Source organism: Mytilus edulis, chromosome 2, assembly GCF_963676685.1.
Source record: "Mytilus edulis chromosome 2, xbMytEdul2.2, whole genome shotgun sequence".
NCBI lineage: Eukaryota > Metazoa > Mollusca > Bivalvia > Mytilida > Mytilidae > Mytilus > Mytilus edulis.
Window position 1 is genome coordinate 31,171,925 of NC_092345.1, and position 23,144 is coordinate 31,195,068.

Below are 23,144 nucleotides of genomic sequence, written 5' to 3' on the forward strand. Positions count from 1 at the left end.
TGATATATTTTTGAAACTTATTGTAAATCCAATGTATAAAGTGGACTACATTTTAGCATTATATTACACCTGGATGGATGGTTCAATTTGTAAACAGGGACCCTAAGCCTGTTACCTGGACGACTAAGGTAAATATATACAGGAAATATTTAGGAATAAAACGTTTATCAGTATTAAAAAAAAAGACTATTTACCGGCTTTGTACTCTCATGAGCAACACGACGAATGCCACATTCCGAAGCACCTGAGATCACCCCCTGTCTTTGGAATTCATGTTGCTTAGTGTTTAGTTTTCTATGTTGTGTCTTGTGTACAATTGTTTGTCATTTTGTCTTTTTCCTTTTTAGCCATAGCGTTAACGTTGTCAGTTTATTTTCGATTTATTAGTTTGAATGTTCCTCTGGTATCTTTCGTCCCTCTCTCAGTACAAGAGTCTATGCCAAACGAAAAGATCTTAACTTCTAAATTATCCGTTTCCCCAACCTTAGTAGCAATATACCAGTGTCACCTGCATATGAGATATATATTTCCCAACTTATTCGGTATTGAAGAGATTGCAGCTAATATTCAGTTTGTAAAACGACACCATATCGGAGTAGAAAGTTAAAAAACAAAGGGTATGTCAAAGAACGTATCCTCCCTTTTCTAAAAATTGTTCATGGGAAGGTACCAAGACTTTGTTGATAAATATTCCGTATCAACTTCACAAGTAATACACGATGGTCTTGGAGTATATATTAAGGGTACGGAAGTTGTTAATCATCTAAAATAACGTGTTATAGTATTCTTTAAATTTGTTTGTCTTTATGAATATAACGTTTACCTTTTATACTGTTTTTGGTGATATTCATTTTACGTGGATCTGTACTTATACATTCTGTTATTGTGTTATGTTCGATGGTTATAAATTTTTAATCTTGTCTTACATTTTTGCTAAAGTGCTTTGTCTACATGCCTTTTTGTTTTTCCTTTGTTACAGATGACGTAGCTTTGAACTTATACTTCCTGTCATTGTGTTTCTATGTTAAATTTTTGTATTCGTGTCTTTCATTTTTTCTAATGTGCTGTGTATATGCCTTATTGTGTTACTTTGTGACATATTTGTTTGTTTTATATTGATTAAGATTATAACCCAATGTTGACTGCCGTATCCTCATATTTTTTTTTTTACATTTTTAACTATTATATCTGTGTTTTGTTCACACTACATTGTCAATATAAGGGAATTGTATACGAGTGTCTAACAAGTGAGAGGTTAAGATAGCTATAAAACCAGGTCCATCCGACATTAACTGCATAAAAATGTCTGTAACAAGTCAGAAACATGACAGTTGTTATCCGTTCGTTTGGTGTGTGTTGAGCTTTTGAATTTGCCATTTGATTACGGACTTTCCGTTTGAATTTTTCTCGGAGTTCGGTATTTTCCTTGATATGCAGTATAGCACAGCCTCCTTGAAGTCGGATTTGATAAATGAAATATAGAAATAAAACTTATTTTAATATTTTATTTCCAGCACTGTTGTAACAAACATAACTTAGTAAAACAAAAACAATCAACACAAGAACTTTGAAAATAATAATAATAATAATATATGATTCTTGTAGATTATACATGATAAAATATACACAACAATGGAATATATGCTTACCGGGACATATGGGAATGTTCAAAGCTCTCTTTATGTTCTGAACAATCATTGTTTTCGCATTATTATTTGCTGTTTATAGACATAATTCTTTGAGTATAGAGACTGAAACAGATTGAACCATTGTTAATGAGTCAAAAACATGTTAAAAGCAACCAAAAAGTTTAATACTCGAGTTTAGTTTTATAAAATAGACAAAAAAGTCGTTCTTTCCAAAATTCGAACAATAAGTAACTCGAGCGAAAAGTGTCATTCTAAATTACTTCACATGCATAATTTTTAAAGAAAATTTTTGTAATTTCTGATTGGACTTAAATAAATGGAGGGGAATGCGGGAAACCGATATTTCTGTTAATATTGAACACTTTATGAGCAGAAAATGTGAAGCCTCATTTAAAATTGATATTTATGGAGAGAAAGAATAAGAAGAAGTAAAAGAATCAGAAGAGTGATAGACCTTTCTCTTGTTTTATCATACAAGTTATTATATATTGCTAATAAAAACCAGGATTTGTATGTTCAATAAAGCATTTTTTACAGTAACGTTTAACAGCTCGATAAGCATCTACTGTCAGGTGGCAGTCTTGAATATTGAGTTGTTCAAGATGGCGGCATTTCTTGGCTATACATTTTACACCGTCGTCTGTAATTGCATCACACGACTTGAGACTTAGTTTCTTTAGTTGAGAACAATTATGTGAAAGGACCTGTAATCCTTCGTCAGTTACGTCACACTTTCCAATATCTAAAGATTTGAGTTTCGTGCAGTTTCGTGCTAAAACATCCATGGCGTCGTCTGAGACAGCTTCACAACCTCTGACATTCAAATAACGTAACTTCCGGCAATTTTTAGCCAATTGTATGACACCTACGTCAGAAACTTTATCACACTTTGCTACACTTAAATATCTTAAATTGTCTCCTATTTTCGAGAGTGCACACACTCCGTAGTCGGTCACTTTTCTACAGTCACTAATGCTAAGTTCCTTGATATACGGACAGTTAATACCTATGGCTTGAACGCCAGCGTCACCTATGCGCACACATCGTCTTAGATATAAGTGTTGTAATTGGGTACAATGAAGAGTAAGTGTTTTTAATCCTTCGTCCTCCAGCGCGTAACAATCTGTCATGTCTAAAAAGCGGAGGTAGATTTGTCGAAGATGGTGTGCTGTGGCCTGTTCTAATACTTGGGTGGTAAGACTAACACTGGTAACACAAGGGCATCCTGCAATTGAAATAATAAAATAACGTTTAGTCAAAGATCATATCTTAAAATAAGGAACAAAACTCGGTACTCTAATGGAAGCACGGTAGTCTTTAAAATGTGATCGAGTTTGTGCGTTTTTCATTTGGTCCATTTTTATACTGAAAGAATCTTTTAGAGATTTAACACATTTAACGTGCTATTATTGTAAATGTGTTAAAGGCAAATACCTGCATGCATTATATTTCTCTTAAGTAAATTATAAGCTTTTCGTTACATTTTTCTTCTGCAAAACATTGTGTGCAAGAAGTCACATTGATGAAATGAAAAGTCTCATACAAGGTTCAACTATGCATGAAATTTTAAAAATGTAATCAAAATGTTGTTCATTTATGAAAATTTATTGTGGCCCTCAAAGTTAAATTTTAATTCACGTCTACCAATGCATGGAAATGAAAATTAATTCTTCTATAAATTTCAATTTAGGCATCAAAGGAATAAATAGTCATGTCATCACGAACCAAATAACTTCTTACACTATTTTCACTGTCAACTTCCCACTGTTTCGGAGTATTTAAAGAAACATGGTTTTATTTTCGGATTAATCTCACGTGAATTATCTCAAAATTGTCATTGTGCGCTGTCATTTTATGCCTGGATTACCTCCCATCATTTAAATACACGACTGCTGGGTTGTTATAGTGAAGTCTATATGATACTATATGTTACACAACTTCAAGCTTTCTTTAAGAACATACAAAGAAGTGTTCGTTCAGTTTCGTATAATAAGTGTATTGAAGAAACTATGAGTTTAATTCAAAGTATTATAACTGTTTTAAATTACATGATTGTTATTTGGTCTATCTAGTAAGATTTGGGGGTATTTCTTCCAATTTTCAGAGCGAGAAAAACAATCTATCAATACAAACTGTATGATTAACTGAGACATTAGGGATTCCTTCCAAAGTCTTTTGTTTCTCTCTCTCGCTTCAACAGCTCAAAATATTATTTAAAATCTTTATAGAATAGAACGGTATTATTAGAACTGAAATAATTTTATTTGTCCATTCATACTTATGATGTGCCTAGCAAAGCTAGTGAAAGTTGGCGGAAATGGAAATAAAATATATTTTAATACATATAAATGATATTTGTCATTTATACGTTATTCCCTGTTGCTGTGATTTATAACATATAAACGACTCCTTTTTCTCTGTCTAATTTAATTTTTTTTTATTTTCTCAGGTAATACAAAATTTAATTATGTTCAATGGTCTAGAAAACGTTTATAGATGTTAATTTTTCCTTTGACATATTTTTATTAGGATTTCAGCTAAATGATATTGTATTAAAGCAATAATCATCATCATTTACGTCAGCTTAGAGTTCGAGGAAACTCGGCAAGAAAAGAATAAGTTTTCCCTTTTTACAAGAGCAAATTTTTAAAGATTTCCCCCCAGACATTTATTAAAGAAAACATTCTTTCTATTTTTGTCATTTCGGGGCCTTTTATAGCCGACTATGCCGTTTGGGGTTTGCTCATTGTTGAAGGCCGTATGGTGACCTATAGTTGTTAATTTCTGTCATTTGGTCTTTAATAGACAGTTGTGGCAATCATACCACATCTTATTATTCACAAAGTTTTACAAGGATTCCGAAAACCACATTTAAAACATGATGCTTAAATTTTCTTTATCAATCTATTAAGCTTTTTTTCTCAATTTTAAGGTATGGACCTTTATTGTTCCTACGTCAAACGTATAATTATCATGTTTTAATATTTGAATTTCGGGTAAACCTCATCTTTAATTAACTTTAAAAAAAATAGCTGTTTATATTAAAGAGATATTTGACTTAAGTATCTAATTTCAGAAACAGGTTGCTAAATCGATGCTTATAGCAACTGTGACGCTAAGTTTTGGTTTCTGTCGACGTGTATGGTGCGTTCGAATAAGTGTTTATCAATAAAAATAACTTGTACCTACCAGTAGTATCTAAATATTCCAGGTTAACACAATAAGATGCAATTTCAAAGAGTGAATCATTAGTAATATTGGCACATCCTTGTATTTCCAAGTGCCGTAACTCTGGACAGCGTTTCGCTATCGTATGTAATCCTTTATTAGTTAGCTTTTCACAACCAGTCAATATAATTCTTTCCACAATCACACATACTGTGGGAGTATTGTAACTAAGTCTTTTTGTCAAATATTTCAAAGCTTTATCAACGTTTATCTTCTCGCTATTTATAACAATGCGTCTCCATAGTAACGGATCCCATGACAACCGATACCATCGATTGCACACTCGAGAACATCGACACAACTGATCGGTCGGCAAGTTTGAGAATATGTTCACAATAACGTCATCTGTCACTAAGTCGAAAAGAGACGGTTTATGGTGACGTGATTTCGGTTTGGATGAAATGTACTGTTGGCCGTCTTGAAGCTCAATCCGTTTAATATTATACTGAATTTCTTCAATATGTTTATCTAACTGATATTCATATGCAGGATTTTTATAACTTATCACAGGTGGCGCTGTTGGAAGTTTGTGTGATGAAATGTGTGATGATTTTGAGGACGAACGGTTAGATGATGTTGTTTTCACGGACGATGATGATTTATGAGACATTGGTGACGGTGTGGACATTCTGTATTGCATATTTAAGTCACGTGGATTGTAATGGTTAGGTTCTCTGTGTGTAGGAGTCTTTGTCCCTGACCACGGTGGTTCTCTACACGATACTCGTCCAGATTCGCTACTGTCAGAGCAGCTTCCTTTGAAGGTCGACATGCTGGTCTTTGAGTACGTATGACTCGCTGCATCAGAGGCAAATCCTGACGACGAGTCATTTATTGAGTCGGTGCATGTTTGATTCGGGTCTGTAAAATAAAAAACAGATGATTAAATTCGGTGTATAAAACGTAGCTAAGATTGTGTTTTCGTCAGTTTGACTGACGTCATCATATGTGCTTTACAATAACATATGCTTCCTTACTATTATTGTTAAACAATTTTTCAGTGCACGCGTGACAATGAAACTAATATCGAACAAATTTGACATATGGTTGTATCTATCAATTGTATACCATGTCATTTTACCTTGAATTTCCCTTCGTAAAAGTCCATTGTATCTCATTCAAATTCGTCAGTTAGAATTTCCAATTAATATTTATTACCTATGCATGAATTTTGTAAGCTTCAAACGAAACTATGCTATATTAGTCAGCAAATATAGATAAAACAGATCAAAACACTTGAAATTCTGATTACAATTTGATTAAACCTAGGTATCAAAGGTAAAAATGGACGTCGGTGGATATTTTATCAAAGTTCAAAGTTTGTATCATGTAAACAGGAGAGAAGATACAAAGATATAGGTATAGAAACTTTGGACAGTTAATAAATGTTTATATGCATTGGCCCACGTCAGAGAACATGTTTACAAAATGGCCGAAAAACTGTATTTTGGTTAGTATGAAAAAGAAGATGTGGTATGATTGCCAATGTGAGAACTGTCCACAAGAGACCAAAATGACACAGAAATTAACAACTAGGTCTACTCTAAAGTATTATAAGACGGGAGAATTTATGAGTAAGTGTACAAGAAACTGAAATTATGCTGACGAATTTTGATCCTATCCATATCCTTTCACACTTTCTAAAGCATTATGGTTAAGAGAGAATATGGTATATAATAATTAATGTCACACAAAACTACTGCAAGTACTTGCCAAAACAACAGGAATTTCAACATTACATGTATCTATGATTTATATCTCAAAGTCGCAGTGAGGCCTCAAAAATATATTTGAAAGAGACAACCAGTTAACAACCATATGAAATAAGTTCGAAAACCATTTTTCAAATCGGACATACCCCCTCTTGCAAACCTCTAAATGAAAGAAACGACACGTGTAGAACAAAAACTCATAATATCAAGTGTCTACAGTTAATACACAAAAACACGTCATACATTTTATGTCTATTCATTTTCATACCTCAGATTAAAAAGACCCCTTTTATACTGATAGTTTCCTCCTGTAGAAAACTTTCAGTCACATAATGGTGTATCTAAAACTGAATGCTTTACTTAACTTTAACATCACTGAAAAGAAATGAAGCCAAAGTATACAAAAAAAGTGATACCAATAATTTTCTATTGTATATTTCATTTAGAGGGCTTAGCCAATGGTGTGCTTAGTTAAACAATGTCGATGCTTTGGAATAAAAATATGTTGAAAAATATGATTTAAAAGCTTTCATTTATGATTTTCAATACATTAAGAAATCTTTTGAAAAAATCCTTAAATAGTTATTTGATAATCGTACAAAAGTCAAATATGATATTTTAATCCCTTTTAAAACTTTTAAAACCAAACACAAAGTCAAATGCTCTAACATGTCAGAGTTTAGATTGTTAAAGCATTTATAATAGTCATGAAATACAAGAGCTGATGCAATGAACGACTACTTGACATGGTAAAATTTATAATGAAAAGAAGATGCTTTGACGAAGTTGGTTTACTTTAACTCAATAATAAAACCTTTTATTATCTGAAAAACAAATCCCAAGTATTTTAAAAAAAAAACCTGTTCAGCTCATCGAATTTCAGGACGGACAGAAACAGTTATATTTCTCTACGAAACGTGGGAAACCACTATTCTGCCAATTAGTCACTGACAGTGTCAGTTTTATATAGCGACATTTCTAAAATTTCATGTTGGATATATACCAACAAAATAAACTGCCTTTTGTACAGTTTACAAGCAAATGATACCTTACATATTTTACATAGAAAGTATATTATGCAGAACATCAACCTCTAGGTCAACTACCGAAAACTCGTGTGTAAATGTTAAACGATTTGTTCCACCATTTAATGTCAGAAATATCACATAAAATGATATTTATGTCAAAATTATTAATATGTATACAAATCAAGCTCTATGGTTCATTGTACAAAATCACACTTCGATCCGTGCTTTGGAATATTATTATTAAATCCTTAAAGCTTAATGGGCAAAGGGGGAGAGTTTTGACTAAACACCTGAAATACATACACAAACAACAATATATATTTGCTCTGGCAAATTGATATATGGCCGATAACTCAATGATATTTGTTGGGTTTTTACCAAATGTCTTCGTGTGGTTTTCTATATTTCAATAGGGGTGAAGATGTTTACTGGTTAAAAAGACATTATTAATTCAAAGATTGGGAAAACGTTCAAATACACTGTATGTTTTGACATAGTATGCAAAATTTAGAATTTATTGCCCCTTTAATTTGGGAAAGAAGAATTTTTAACATATATTAGCATCCAATGAGGTGCATGTACTCGTATAGAAAAAAAAGCTTTTCAACACGTCAACATTTTTTCCCCAAATAGACCGAATAAGGGCCTTTCAATTTAACTCGGTCATAGCCATTCTGTCTTGCTGACCAAAAACAAGTTGCAGTCAAATATCAATCATTATACGTTTTGTTATAAGAAACAACAATTACATTTAAGTCTTTTTCAAATAGACCAAATACGAGCATATCAACTTATTCAAATTATCGTCATTTTTTCTTACTAACAATAAAAAGTTGAAGACAAATACAAATCATTATACGTTTTGTAAATTAACAGAATATATGTTTAGTCAGATGCCAAAAACAGTATCATCGGAAACAAAAAGTTGAACATCAATACAGAGACTACTTTTCTTCTAAAATTAGAAACAACTTACTGTAAAAAAGTACTGAAGTTTCGGGGAAACACCACTGACTATTGTGTTTATCATTTCCTATCACAAGCATCCTCATTCCTAATGCTTGTTTTAATCACGAACTTTGATTAATCCGCTATCACGTAAACTCTTCACTTAGTTTATACTATTTCAAGCGTTATCAGAACTTTCAAAGTATAATTATCATCGTTTGAATAAAATCCACTTTTACACATCAGAATTCGTTAAATCTCAAACAATCAATTTTGAAAAAAATAACGGCCCCACAGAACGATTTGTAATCTAGTTTTTTTATGATTTTAATTATTTCTGAGCCTGCGATCTTAATGAAAAACAACTGTGTATTCCATATAGTTATCCGAAGCTTTATTGAAGGAGGTTAGTCATTTAAATACAGATACTCTTTCGATTCAAATCCACCTTTATTAGCCAGTCAATTGAAAGTTTTTTAATTTTTCAGTAGAAAATATTTACTTGCAACTAAGCAATTAAATAAATATCATTTTTCCTATGAATTAGTTAATACCAAGATTACTTTGTTCGGCACTTGAGAGGTCAATTTTCTTCTTCATTCCTGTTAGAAAAGGCTATTTTTAGAAACATTACATAGAGAAGGCCTTTAATTTTCTGCTACTGGCATTGTATTCAAATAAAGGAATTTTAAAATTTGTCATGTGTTGTTTTTACGACAATCCTGAAATACCAACACGAGAAGGATTATTTACGGTTCTTAATTTGTCATAAAACAAATGGCGTTTCTATTATTACAAAACAAAGTTACAAAACAAAGGATAAAAGTGACAGTAACTTTAGGCTACGAAGATGTCACTTAAACTTCAATTTTTCATTTTGAATAAAAGTTATTTTATGTGTAGTGTTTAGTTAGATTGCATGTCTCTACTACACTTTTGTGAAACTTTTGGCCAATCAGATCCGAAGTCTGTGTACATATGTCTTTTCAGTGCTAGTTAGTTATCATAGGTGTATATTAATGCATATCAAATTTGATTTGGCTGTTTTGGGATACTTCAGAAACGTCTATACCAGTAATCAAATATACACACCGGCAATCTCATTTAAACAACAAATAAGACAACGATGAACACTCAATACAAACAATAATTGTGAACAGTTCTTTCTGGTAACATGGAAATATGATTCTGCAGCGACGCGGGCAAGTTTTAAACTATATCTCCAAAGAAGTAACTTTTTAGTATAACAACAGACTGGCAAAGTGAGGCAAATCATATCAGAGCCACATTCAAACACAAAAGTCGAAAATAAACTGAGAACGTCTTGGCTGTAGGAGAAAAAGACAAACACAATGAACAGGAAAACAATATTACACAAAACACAACACAGAAAACCCAAAAAATGAGCAACACGAGTTCCACCGAAAACTTGGGGTTATCTCAAGTGCTCCGGAAGTGATATACTCCTTCAAGACATGAAGCATTGATTCTTTAAGGTTCATGTTCTCTACATCAATTTAATTTGGATTGCAATTTGTCATTTTCGTAAAATATGTTAATCCGATCCGTCATTGTGGATAATCTAGATGTTGATACGCAAACGCTGCATACTGATCATCAATATGCAATTTTTAACAAAATATACAATTAAGATTTTTTTCAAATCCATGATCTGAATGAAGATTCTTGCGTTACCAGCCTTTGAATTAATTTACCAAATGCACTCATATATGTTATGGAAGTCCATCGTAAAACTGTTTTGAAAATGCCGATCAGCAACTTAAATCACTAGGCTACAGGGTTCCCCGTTGAAGAATGATAACTAAACAAACTTTAAAGCATGATTTAGAAAAACAAATTTTACCTATTACCTGGGAAAACAGCTTCAAAATAAAAAATAACTGTATATTTTTCTTTTCGTTTAAAGATTAGAATCATTGTAGATTTTGTAGGTTTCCTTTTAACACTGATTAAACCAGAGAGTGAACAAATAATAAAATGCAACCAGTCTGGTCTTTTTGGAAAAATATGAGTATCAAAAAAGGGAAATAATGTTTGCGTTGACTATATAGTAACTACTGATTAAACGGGACGGGAAACATTCGGGAGAGCCTTATTGACAACGTTTGTTTTAATTGAGAACCTATTTTTATTTAAATCTGGAACATAAGCGACAACCATTCGGCAAAGAATGTAGGTTAGATAATGTAGACAGAATCTAAAACTACCGAAAACATATACAAATACTTCTTTATCCATAATTGTCTGTTCGTTTTCTAGATCAACTTTTTAATTTAGAATTGTATTTGCGTCTTAGTATGTGCTCGTCCAGAATAAGGATTTTACATATAATTCAATGTTTGGAATGTTTCACTCTTTGAATGTTAAAGAACCAATTATTAAACTGCTTCGAGCCCATAAATGTTCTGCTGCCACGTTCCGTTGTCCAAGATACCCTCTTTTCCAAAATTTCCTGCCATTTTCCAGTTGACCCACTTTGCAAAACCTACCTAATTGATATATCGGTTAATGGTATGTAAATAATATTTGTCACTGGACGCTAAGCAAACAACAATCATGTTATTGATAAGATATAATACTAGCCATTAGATTTATCAATTAATCATTTAAAATGTCCATAAGGTTCACTGACGCAATGTAAAATATACCGGTCATTATCATCATTATCGATTTCATTCTTTGGGCTAATTGATTATAGAGAGACTAAGAGAATATATCTTATCTACCTGTGATATCGGAAACAGTTTAAAACTTCAACTGATTCTATAATGGATAAAGTCTAAATCAATAAACATTTATTGAAAAGACACGCGAATGGTTATTTCTGTATGACAATTATGTTGCTCCTAGCTAGAGGTTCGAACATGTTGGTATGCAATGGATATAACTTCGTTGTTGTTTTCACTTCTGGTGCGGTTACACACTATTTAGAACGTCTCGTCACTTTCATAGAATAACTTCCTTCCTGTCAGCCATCCTTGATATGCATGAGATATCTTTCTTTTTCTTTTATTTCAAAACGTTACAATTAAATTATATTTTGAAACAGGATAATTGGCAAAATAACGGTATTTTTTTTCTGTTTCAAAATTTAAAAAAAAAAAGATTTTATAAAAATGGATCCAAGTACAGTTCTGAGAGGTGTTATTCAATCTACAGCTTAAGTCTTTTTGTCTTAGGTTTTGTGTTTCATTAATGTTTGTCAAGCATCTATGTTTTTATTTTTGTTTTGTTCGTGGCCACAAACAATACAATTATATGGCTTGAATTGTGCGAACAAGTATTTTTCCAGATAAGCAATAGAACGTGGAGAGCAATGCAGTGTTATAAAATTAAAAATACATTTCCTTTAACTGTCATACATCATTCCATCACAATATCAAACATACTACGATTGTACTAGTATTCTTAATTAAGTTGAAAATGTATACACTGTTAATCGTTTTCGTTTCCGCTTTATTTAAAAACTGATTTAATTTACCTTTTCAATTTGATAGTAAATTTTTAAATAGGAAATAATCGAAGGTCAGTTTTTAAAGCTTCAATATCTTTGACGTAGAAATGTAAAAATGAGGACTTGGGTCCATGAACAACATGATTACATACTATTTTTAGGTGATTCGCATGGAAACAGATTTAAAACACACTCTATAGCTATATAATAGACATTAAACAAGCGTTTTTACACGATTTTAAAAGAAACTTTCATGACATGTATTTGTTGTGTCGCGTATCATTATCAACTTAGATGTTGCCTTAGCAAGACAAAAAACAAAATACGAAACTTCTAACTATGTAAAACCTCCTACGTCAAATATTTTTTTCCGTTAAATTTAACTTTCAGAAAGACAGCATTCAGATCATTCCAAACATTCACATGATTAATTTTATCCGATTAAAATTCTGTACGTTCAGTAAATTGATCTATTATAGCAACATAGACGTATATGATTGTGTGACAGACCACACCAACGTATAGGTAATCCTGTTAGTTCTAAGTCTTATATAGTAGACTATGAGCGGAAGTAACCACATTATTTTTTTTTATGGGAAATAAAACTTTACCTTAACGAAATTTGGTGCGTTGATATTTAAATTCATTTTTGTTTCAAACTGCTACATTCTATTGAAGCAGATATTCATAAAATACCTATATTATTCTAACACAATTACATTATCGTCGTCTTGTAACCTTATTGTGAGGCCTGTGTATACTTTTTTTTTTACAGAAATCAAGGACGTATAACTCGAGTCCTATCCTTCTAATATACGTCCTTGCTGAAATGCAACAGTTTTCAGTTTAAATTAAGCCCGTTCTTAATAATTACAAATTTCCACAAACGGAGAGTCGAATTCTAATGGAGCGGTAACCTCTGATGAAGTAAGGTTAACTTTTATTGTGATAAAGCCAAAGTTTCATGTCTTATTTTTTCAAATATACATATACTTAATTACAAACCATATATACATTTATATAGTTTACGATACATTACTGGCATCTGTTATCTGCTTTTCTGTTAGTTTCTGTTTTCTTAACAAATTAAATATGCACTATGGCATTCAAAAAATTACCTCAAAACAAGCCCAGTTCTTAAATTTAACAAAAACATTCAACGACAACAAAGTCCAAAACAGATTTGTTATTTAAATATTTTAAATACGTATTTGTAATAATGCTAACATTTAAAGACAAGTTCAAAAATATACAGAGACAACAATTACCAAAACAGCAAATTTTTATGACAATCTTCATCAAACACACATTTAAGCCCTTGGTTCCTCTCATAAAGACACTATTATTCATCTTACAAATTTCATTTTGTTTAAGGGCAAACTAAAGCCCGCCTCCGGGTGTGGGCTTTTCTCGCTGTCACGTTGAAGACCCATTTGTGGCCTTCGGCTGTTTTCTATTCTTTGATCGGATTGTTATTTCTTCAACACATTCTCCATTTCCATGCTCAATTTTAATATCTCAAGGCCTGACTTATAGAGAAATTCCGAATTTCTTTTGACGTTTAAACTAGTAAATATTTCCTGACAGTAAAAATGTCAAATAAAAGATATAAGATTATTTTTTATTTCCCTCAATCAGAAGACAAATCTGTAAATGAAACGATGGAATGTTTGTTTACTTAGACGATAACAGTACCATAGTTTATCTTTAGTCTACGTTCTCTCTGTCTGAGTCAGTTTCGGTAGCTTAAGCTCAAGTCGACACGTTTCACGGATTAAAGTTGACATTTAGGATTATTACTGATAAATTACATGGCTTTTTGAAACATTATGAATGGACGTTTTTATTTCCAACATGCCGGGTAAAGATCGACGTTTTCAATACGGTATTATATATGTAAGGAGATAAGGGCCGGAAACATTTATAAATATCCGTTTTGAATTTTCCTCGGAGTACAGTATTTTTGTGATTTTACTTTTTATTATTTCACAACAAGAAGTTCGTTTACCTCAAAATAAAAGCGGTCGGATCTTCAATTCAGTCCGTACGCTCTATACATTGCTTATTTATGTTTTAATGCTAAAACGGTCTTTGTTCATATCTCTGATGGACCGTTAATGTGTTAGTAATCACTTTTACTTGATGTATTTCAGACGATTTAATTTAATGATAACAATCTGTTTTCTTTCAGTTTGATTCTTGATGCATTTATATTCATTTTATTGCAATAAATATTTTTTCTTCCTCAACATCTTATTTCAAGCAGACAAAAATCGTACTCGACCAAAACCGTTTGTTCTTTTTATATGTGGCGACATCAATATCAGTATAACAATGTATATGCATTTATATCAATTCTACGGTTTTGTACATTTTATATGGAAATTAATTTCTTATTAGTGTATGCATAGACACATTTCTCATTTTCTGTTGTTACAACAGCGTAACATTTGCGATCATTTACCTTTAACATTATGTAACATAAAAAAAATTGTTGCACCCAATACGTGGTTCTCCGTTAATGGAGTCAGTGATACTGTAGTAGTAAGTTGCTTGCGTCTACGTAATTTGGACTTAGGAGGATAGTTGTCACATTGGCAACCCTACCATGCACATGTTATTATTACATGCATTAGATAGATAAACTGGAATGACCTTTTTCATTGAGACTTCTGTATTACATAAAATAAACTCATTGCCTTTAATCCCGACCACTGTAGGGACAGGTCTGGTCATGTGAAAACCACGATGTAAAAAACATAAAGTGACAATTAATGATCAGTACTTAATTTCATTATCATTCGTGATACAAAACCATTAATTATAACATCAGGTGAAATTATACCGGCAATAAACGTCTGGTACGACATGGATTTACAGCTAACCATGTGTATGGTTGACCGTGCAATTTTTGAACATGATAGTTTATAGTTCGGAGACACATTCCATTCATACACAAGACGAAGCCTTTACAGAGATCAGTGGAGCATGTTTAACAGTAAAAATTGTCAAAATAATAAGAAACTACGATTTTTGGACCATGTTTAGAACGTGTATTTGTAGTTTCTCCGGAGGCATACGACTTAAGAGTTTGGAGAAGACGTTATTAAGTTGTAAAACTTGTGTCTGATCCATTTGTCATTTTGAACAATAAAATATGTTTAAACTAATAGTTTGGGTAAATCGGTTCCAATAGAAAGGGTTACAAGATTGGGTCTCACTATGACAAACGTGTGAGACCTTCATGGGTAGCCAAGGTCGTGACACACCGTAGTAGTAGTTGTTGTAATTGTGATTTAAAAGGTAATTGTAACTTATTGAAAAAGTGTTACTGATGTTTTTATATGTTGACGTTATTTTGAACCAGTATTGAAAAAAACACCATAAAAAGACATTCATAAAAATAAATGCTGAACTTAGGTTGATCGGGCAAAATTGAAACCAAAAACTTTTGTTAAATTATTGAATTCAATAGTACGTGTAATATATCTAGCAATTTGTAACACAATATTATTGACATCAACAATAAATAAGGGCATGAAACACGCTAACACTGTGTTAATATGTCGCCCAAAAATAAATACCAATATACAATATAAATTTCTAGTATTTGATGACTGGTGTCATATGTCAAATCTAGTTTGTGTCGGTTGAAAAGAAGATACACAAACGGTTCTCAATAGATATTGTATTCCTTTATCGTAAAAAATAATTGCCATGTTAAAAATAGTCCTGCAATTACAATTTTGTATGCGGATTTACATTCAGCTAATTGGAGAAGTGAGACGTGGTGTGCACCGCCTTGAAATGTAAACCTATAATAAGCCTAGGTCAAAGTAAACATAGGCTTTGTTACACTGTAAAATAACCATTGCATTATATCCGATAGATAGTCTTATTAAGTATTACTTGTATTGTACTCGCCGATCTTTAGTACTATATTTTAGAGTTTGCAATGGGATTTAATGACATGTTAGATTGATCCATATTTTCTATTTAAACTAATATAAAAAGTTCTTGGTGCAGTTTTTTTTTTAGAGATTGACATATTTCATTATGTTTCTTTTGTTGAAGATAACATGTTGTACTCGAAGACTAGTTGTCTGCTTTGTTTTGGTGCGTTGGGTGCTCTGTTATTGTAGTATATCGCACCTTTTTCTAATTTATATTTGATAGACACAATATGAAGTTGCACTATTCAGCTGTGAGTTCACATGCGGTTGGTACTGTGAAATCCCTGTTTACACTTCACGAAACTAGACAAGTCCATCCAATACATCTTAGTCAGAGGGGCAGTGAGGGGGGGGGGGGGGGGGGGGGGTACGAATGTGCGTTATTTGATGTTGTTTGTTAGCACTTTTTTGGAGGAAATCAGGTGTTTTTGGTTAGTGTCGTCTGTTGTACTGTTCAATATACTTATTTTGGTAATTCCTGTTATCCTTTTTTATAAAATTGAGAAAGGAAATGGTGAATATGTCAAAGCGACAACCACCCGACCATAGAGCAACCAACAGCCGAAGGCAACCAATGGGTCTTCAATGTAGCGAGAATTCCCGCACCCGTAGGTGTCCTTCAGCTGGCCCCTAAAATATGCATAATAGTACAGTGATAATGGACGTCATACTAAACTCCGAATTATACACAAGAAACTAAAATTTAAAATCATACAAGACTTACAAAGGCCAGAGGCTCCTGACTTGGGACAGGCGCAAAATTGCGGCGGGGTTAAACATGTTTATGAGATCTCAACCCTCCCCCTATACCTCTAGCCAATGTAGAAAAGTAAAAGAATAACAATACGCACATTAAAATTCAGTTCAAGAGAAGTCCGAGTCTGATGTCAAAAGATGTAACAATATGTATTATTAAATGTATATTGCATGTACTGGCCGTCACTACTAAAGGAAGTTGAACCTTTAAAATATAAGTTATTTAGCCATTTTTATGACGAAATATTGTGAGACAAATATTTAAAATCGTTGAAAACTGCTTCTGTAAATGTTTTATGCAACGGTCATACAAGTGAGAGGTTTAGTTAGCTATAAAACCAGGTTTAACCCACCATTTGCTATTTAAGGAAATGTCTGTACATAGTCCGTAAAATGACAGATGTTTTCCTTGCATTTGATATGTTTGAGCATTTTGTTGAGAGACTTCCCGTTTAAATTTTTCTCGGGGATCGGTATTTTTGCTGTTTTACTTTTTGTCGGATTTGATTGTGTCAGTCCCAGATGATAACTGCAACGATAGACGGGTCTGTTGATGTAGTGGTAATGATATAGGTAATATGCGGTTGTTTTGAGATAAGTACAGTGTATGTGTTCCGTCTTACTTAAGTGCAAATAACAAGCCTTTTCAAAATAAATAATATTAACAATTTGAGCTTAAGATTATGTAATAAGTATGAATTCAATAGTATCTGATGTTACTTTTCACAGTTAAGTTGCTTAAAGGAATTCGATAAACTCTTATTAAATTTTGAATGATGCATTTTTAAAGAATTCACGCAAAACAGGTGCGTATAGTTCTGTGCAATTTCTTTTGGTGTATATTTGCGGTTTTAATATTCTTTAAAAATTGTTTTCGACGACTATGGTCATTTAAAGAGATTTTGACATGTAGCAGAACAAGTATACTCGAAAAAATTTCATAACATCAAACAATTTTCGGGGACAAATGTATAAACTTGACAAGCATTATATAACGTTTAAATATGTCAATACACTACAATTGCAGATCAGACAGTCCCAGTAGGATATGAAGTAGTTACAATGGAACTCTTCAAAATAGAGGCATAAAAAGTATCGATTATACCCGGGGTACCACGGTTTATTTACGATTCGGTCGATCATTTCTTAAATTTCAATAAGAAACTGACAGATTATTGATTCAAATGTCTCATCTTGAACTAGAAATGAAATATGACTACATACAATCAGTCTATACTTTGAAGATAAAATCCATGATACTAATAATTGCGTTTTATTTGACATGAAGTAAAGCCGCTAGATATTTCAATTCGGTATGTAATAGTTTGGTGAGAAAGAAAACATGTGTTTTGATTCAAAGATTAGGATACACAATTGTGTAAATAGTCGTTAATCCATTTCTTTGCTTATACCCGATATATTGTAAGATAATCTACTCCAATATATAATCCACTATAATCTCTGAAATTTGGCAGTGTATTGTTACTCAAAATTGAAAGTATAACTGTTTGTATTAAACGAAGTTTCTTATCAGTTCTCTGTATGTTTAAGATTGCTCAAGATAATGTGGTGTTTTCTACCATGTCACTTTTTGATAACAAAACTAACAAAAACTTTTCATTTCCAGTTTGAATAAAAGACTAAATAGAAGTTTATTATCGAAGCTCTTAATGAAAAAGATATAAATCGACAAAATTACACTTTGAGTTCGGTATTTTATTTCTCTTAAAATTTTTAAACCATAGTATTTGCAATTACTTTTACACAAAGCACTCTCTAGATACAATTGAAACTAGAGTAAAATCGGAACGGCGGGAAGGTCATATCGTAAAGCTGAATCAAATGGTGATAATGGGTCGTCCTTGAAAAACGTTTTTATTTCCAGGAACAAAAGATTTCTCATTTTACTATAACAAAATACATATTCTCTGCTTCACAATGTAGTAATCTGACAGTTATTGTAACTGTAACGGGCGTGTCATTCACAATTGCTGTCTGTCTGTATTTTCTTTACATCTTGGATTTGTAATAATCTAATGATGTTCGGCTACAATGTTAACTTCCGTATGTTTTTCTTTTGCAGTAATACGTTTTGTGACTTGCATTTTTATGTTAATATTTTAATTTAACGCGGCTTACGCCTAGTCTTTAGTGCGTGCAAATGATCAGATTACTTGAAAACAACAGAATGTATTACATAGTTAATTTCTGAATGTTAGTGTCCAAATTGAGAATCGATATAAAATAACAACAATTAAAGGAAAAAGGGTAAACAATTCAACCAATAGAAGAAACAAATGGAAACATAACATCAGTTTGACTAAGTAAAATATGTTTCTTCGACAATAAGTTGTGCTTTAATTTCTAGGGACACAAATATCCGCCATTATACAAAGGAAGGGGTGCAAAAAAAATCAAGTCACAGTGCACCTTCCAACGATGAGCTGATTTCTGGAATCAAACCTTTTAAATTCAAATTCACTAAAATATCAAATCTAACAATATTATAGAAATATAGATTAAGGTCGCGATTCAATGGAGTGTAACGCATTGGCCTAATATTAATCTTTTGTAAACAAAGAAAATGATTTTTCTAGCTTTGATAAAATATGTTTCATAATACATTATAGACAACTCTTACAATAATGTATCCAGGTTAACATAGATTTATGTTGTTTTACATATAAATCTACTTATCGCCATCTGTGCTCGTGCAATTCAAATTCAATTGATTTTTACGCCCAATAATTGATACATTCCCAACATATCACAAAAACACGAATGGTATGCTTATCACAAAATCACGAAAGTAATAAATCACGAATGGTATGCTCAGATTCTCGAGCTTAATGGAGTTCATAACGTTTTGTTTCGTTATGCAGGACCTTGTAAACTCCACAGCACTTTCAATTTTAATAAAAAAAAAATTGTTCTGGGTTCATGATTTAATAAGCTGCACCTCGCATAACTTTTAACTATCCGAGTGAAGATAATCTGCTCTGCTTTTTAACTTTGTGAAAGTAATAGTTATTACATTTAACTTGCATTCACACTATTCATGCGTGTACTTTGTAAAAAAAAAACACTAAATTTTTCGTGGGTAGGATATAATTTACAAAATTTCCCTTTATTTGTCTGACAATTTTTTTGCTATTATAATGAAGTGTTAAAGAGCAGACATGGCCAACAGCAACAACAGAAAAATATTAATTTTCAGACAAAAGTGCAATTTGTAAGTTTTTGTCTTTTTACCTGTCTGCTTGTTGTTTAATTAATGGTTTACAAAGTTAATTACCTTTAGGCAGTAACAAATAATGTGGTGTTAATAATTAGGAATGTGAAAAATTTTAAGATGAATGACTTATTAAAACTAATTTAATTACTTGTACAAAATGGCAGTTGAAAGGATGCATTGTCTCAGCAAAATGCCAGGATTCCGTGTCAATGCAATACTTAACTTGAAATCAATATTTGACGCATTTTCTACAAATTGATTTTTGTTAAACAGTAATGTCGTCAAGTTATTAAGGTGTAGCAACGAAGTTATGAAAACAATATCGTATTTGTTTAAATTTTAAAGGGTTCATTCTTATAAAATTTACACTTGTTTTCAGTTACAACAAATGTATGGTATCAGGTTATGACAAGACATTTATTGTTTATGCACCAATGTCTTGTAAGGCTGTCTTCAATTGAAATCGATTTGCTTTTGTAATAATGAATTATTGTTCAGATATTTTATTTTGAATACCCTAAACCAATAAAATTGCATTTATTTGGGTGTTTTTTAATATTGGTTAGGTTTTCACATTTTCCTATTTTTCCATATTCCAGTACAAAATAAACATTTTTCAGCAACTGTTTTTGGTACCACTTCTTTAGATTAATTGTTATCGAAAATATCCTGGAAAAAATGCAACTTGTTTTTAAGCAAAAATTAATAATTCATCTTTATGAAAAAGTGATGGATACAAGTATATTAAATGTTCTTCTCAAGTCCAGACTAAAGCTCCATTATAATTTCAGAACTTTAATGCTTCAATAATAAACCAAATTTATCTTTATGAGAAATAATTTAGGTCACAAATTTAATACATAATATTAATATTAAAGTTGACCTGAAAGTGTCATTTCTAATCAATAAACCCATCAAATTTTGGACTATCATATCAAAGCAAACAGACAACAATTATAATTATTATCATACACTCGCCTAATACACACTGAAAATAAACTTCAATAGAAAAACTAACTCGTTCATTTCGGCTGAAAACAACACTTTAAAAATTTCGTGTGTGCGAATGCTTTTCTGAATTTACAATTTTCAGAAACGCTAACACCCTTATATTTAGAAGCTATGGATGAAAAAATACGATGAAACCTGATGAGTTATTTGACAATAATTCCAAATAAAGAAAAGCAAAATGGATTTGCCATAATCACAAACGCTATATGCCTAACACCCCTATGAATGATTAAATACGATGAAACATAAGGGAACTATATGCCAACAATTCCAAAAAGTGAAAGTAAAATCATCTAAGGTCAGTTTTCAATTCCATCACGAAGATTAAACATTAGTTCGTTAGTCATTTCTTAATATATTTTATTTTATCGTAAAACTAAATTTATTTAAAAATTTGGAATATATATCTTATTTGTCATATTCGCTATGTTGAAACATATAAACAAATATCCTCGCCACTTTATTGAATCATTTTAGTCTCATTTCTCATTTTTAACTATTGTCCACCGAAGCATTGTTGAATTATATTATTAGATAAAAGCACGTATATAACCTATAACCATTTGAAACTGTTTTCCTCCGAGACTTCTATTTAATCTTCTGAACTTACCAATTCCAAATAAGTCTTCCAGGACTCCGTCCCAGTCCGTTCTTTGTTTGTGTATTATTTCAGACGGCATTATAAATGTCATACTTTGTAAATCCAAAATCAAGAGTATAGTTATTTATCACTATCCATTTCTACGAATTAATATATAAAATCCACACTCAAAAAAGCAACCTTTCTATAAATCCAGTAATGTAAACTATTACAGCGTGCTTTTACAATAATCTATATCACGTGACATGCAAATTAACATATGACTTCATCACAGGTGAAAACGAAGGTACAATCAACATACCTGAAGAAAATCAATCGTCTGACTGAAGTTTAAAGCGATCACAGAGATTAACCGTAGTTTCATTGTAAGGCGTTTAACGTCCACTTTATTAACTACACTAGCACATAAAGAAAGTCTTTTTACTTATTGATTTGCCTTTTTATGAATATGAAAATGTTATAATCCTGTAAATTCTCTTGGGTGTCGTCAAAATTGTATACCTCATAAATAAGTAAGTATATGGTAAACGAAGAAAATCTGTGATATTTGAAAACTAAAACCCGAAGTGAAACCATATACCTTTAGGGAGATTATAGAACCGTTATATTACATGTCTTTGTTAGCAAATATGTAATTACATGACAATTCAAAATATGAATAGCAGTCATCTTCTATAATGTATAACATAGACATATAATATACAATTGTATTATATGTCTCTGTTTATAAGTATCGTCTTTTCATATGGTGTCGTTAATGTATATAATAAACACTAAAGCAAGTAACAATCAGTTATAGTACTAGTAACCCAACAAAGCTGAATGCAATTTTTGAATTATTGACTTTTGCTAGCATTTTAGGAACACTTAATTGCTTGTTTGAAGAGGAAAAAACTCCTCAATTGAACCTAGTACTATATTATTGTAGTTTGTTTATTTATTTTTTTGTCCATGATAGATATGATAGCCATGTGATGTCGGTCTATTAGTTCTTGTTACTATTTTTTCAGTAGTAGTAAGTATTATAAAGCGTATTTTGCATTGTGATTAATATCGCGATCGGCTTCTGGAATAACTTATTCCTCTAAAACATTTTAAAGTCTTATAAATTTCAATGGCGTTACCTACTTTGGGACTATCTTTTCTATAACACATGGTTTGGTTTAGAAGACATATATTGCTCTGATTCCTTTCACGGATTTGGCTACATACTTTTTGGACCTTTTGGATTATAGCTCTTCATCTTTTATATAAGCTTTGGATTTCAAATATTTTGGCCACGAGCATCACTGAAGAGACATGTATTGTCGAAATGCGCATCTGGTGCAAGAAAATTGGTACCGTTAATTGTATTGCTTGATAAACGTCCGCTTATGAAGTACCGACTTAACGAGTTTACTGATTAACATATTTTTTTCAATTGTTGTACCGTTACATCCGACTATCCGAATTTAGGGAAGGATTGAACGCTCACAATAAGTTTTAAATCGCCTCATTTCTGGTTTCTAGATTCTAAGTCAGGAGCCTGTGATCCTAGTACATGTATGG

The 23,144-nt window shown here is 31.8% G+C and overlaps 1 protein-coding gene across 3 annotated transcripts; it reads right to left on the reverse strand.

Annotated features, from left to right (window-relative positions):
* Nucleotides 1–1,491: 1,491 nt before the first annotated feature.
* LOC139511937 (F-box/LRR-repeat protein 7-like) lies at nt 1,492–22,106 on the reverse strand. 3 transcript variants are annotated; one of them, XM_071299132.1, is made up of 3 exons: nt 21,606–22,106; nt 4,839–5,738; nt 1,492–2,874 (listed from the first exon to the last, which is right to left on the reverse strand). In XM_071299132.1, exons 1-3 carry the CDS (start codon nt 21,685–21,687, stop codon nt 2,141–2,143), a joined length of 1,716 nt encoding a protein of 571 aa, XP_071155233.1. In that variant the 5' UTR covers nt 21,688–22,106; the 3' UTR covers nt 1,492–2,140. The 3 variants fall into 3 exon arrangements, with proteins under 3 accessions (XP_071155233.1, XP_071155232.1, XP_071155234.1); XM_071299131.1 differs by lacking the exon at nt 21,606–22,106 and adding an exon at nt 8,594–9,020; XM_071299133.1 differs by lacking the exon at nt 21,606–22,106 and adding an exon at nt 5,959–6,114.
* Nucleotides 22,107–23,144: the final 1,038 nt, after the last annotated feature.

What these genes read in the sequence shown, in the direction of transcription:
- LOC139511937 (XM_071299132.1), bottom strand. Translation starts at nt 21,687, where the DNA reads ATGACATTTATAATGCCGTCTGAAATAATACACAAACAAAGAACGGAC. An exon ending in GGAAGACTTATTTGGAATTG is followed by an intron (nt 5,739 to 21,605) that starts GTAAGTTCAGAA and finishes TTTATTTTACAG; the next exon opens with ACCCGAATCAAACATGCACC. An exon ending in GGAATATTTAGATACTACTG is followed by an intron (nt 2,875 to 4,838) that starts GTAGGTACAAGT and finishes TTTCAATTGCAG; the next exon opens with GATGCCCTTGTGTTACCAGT.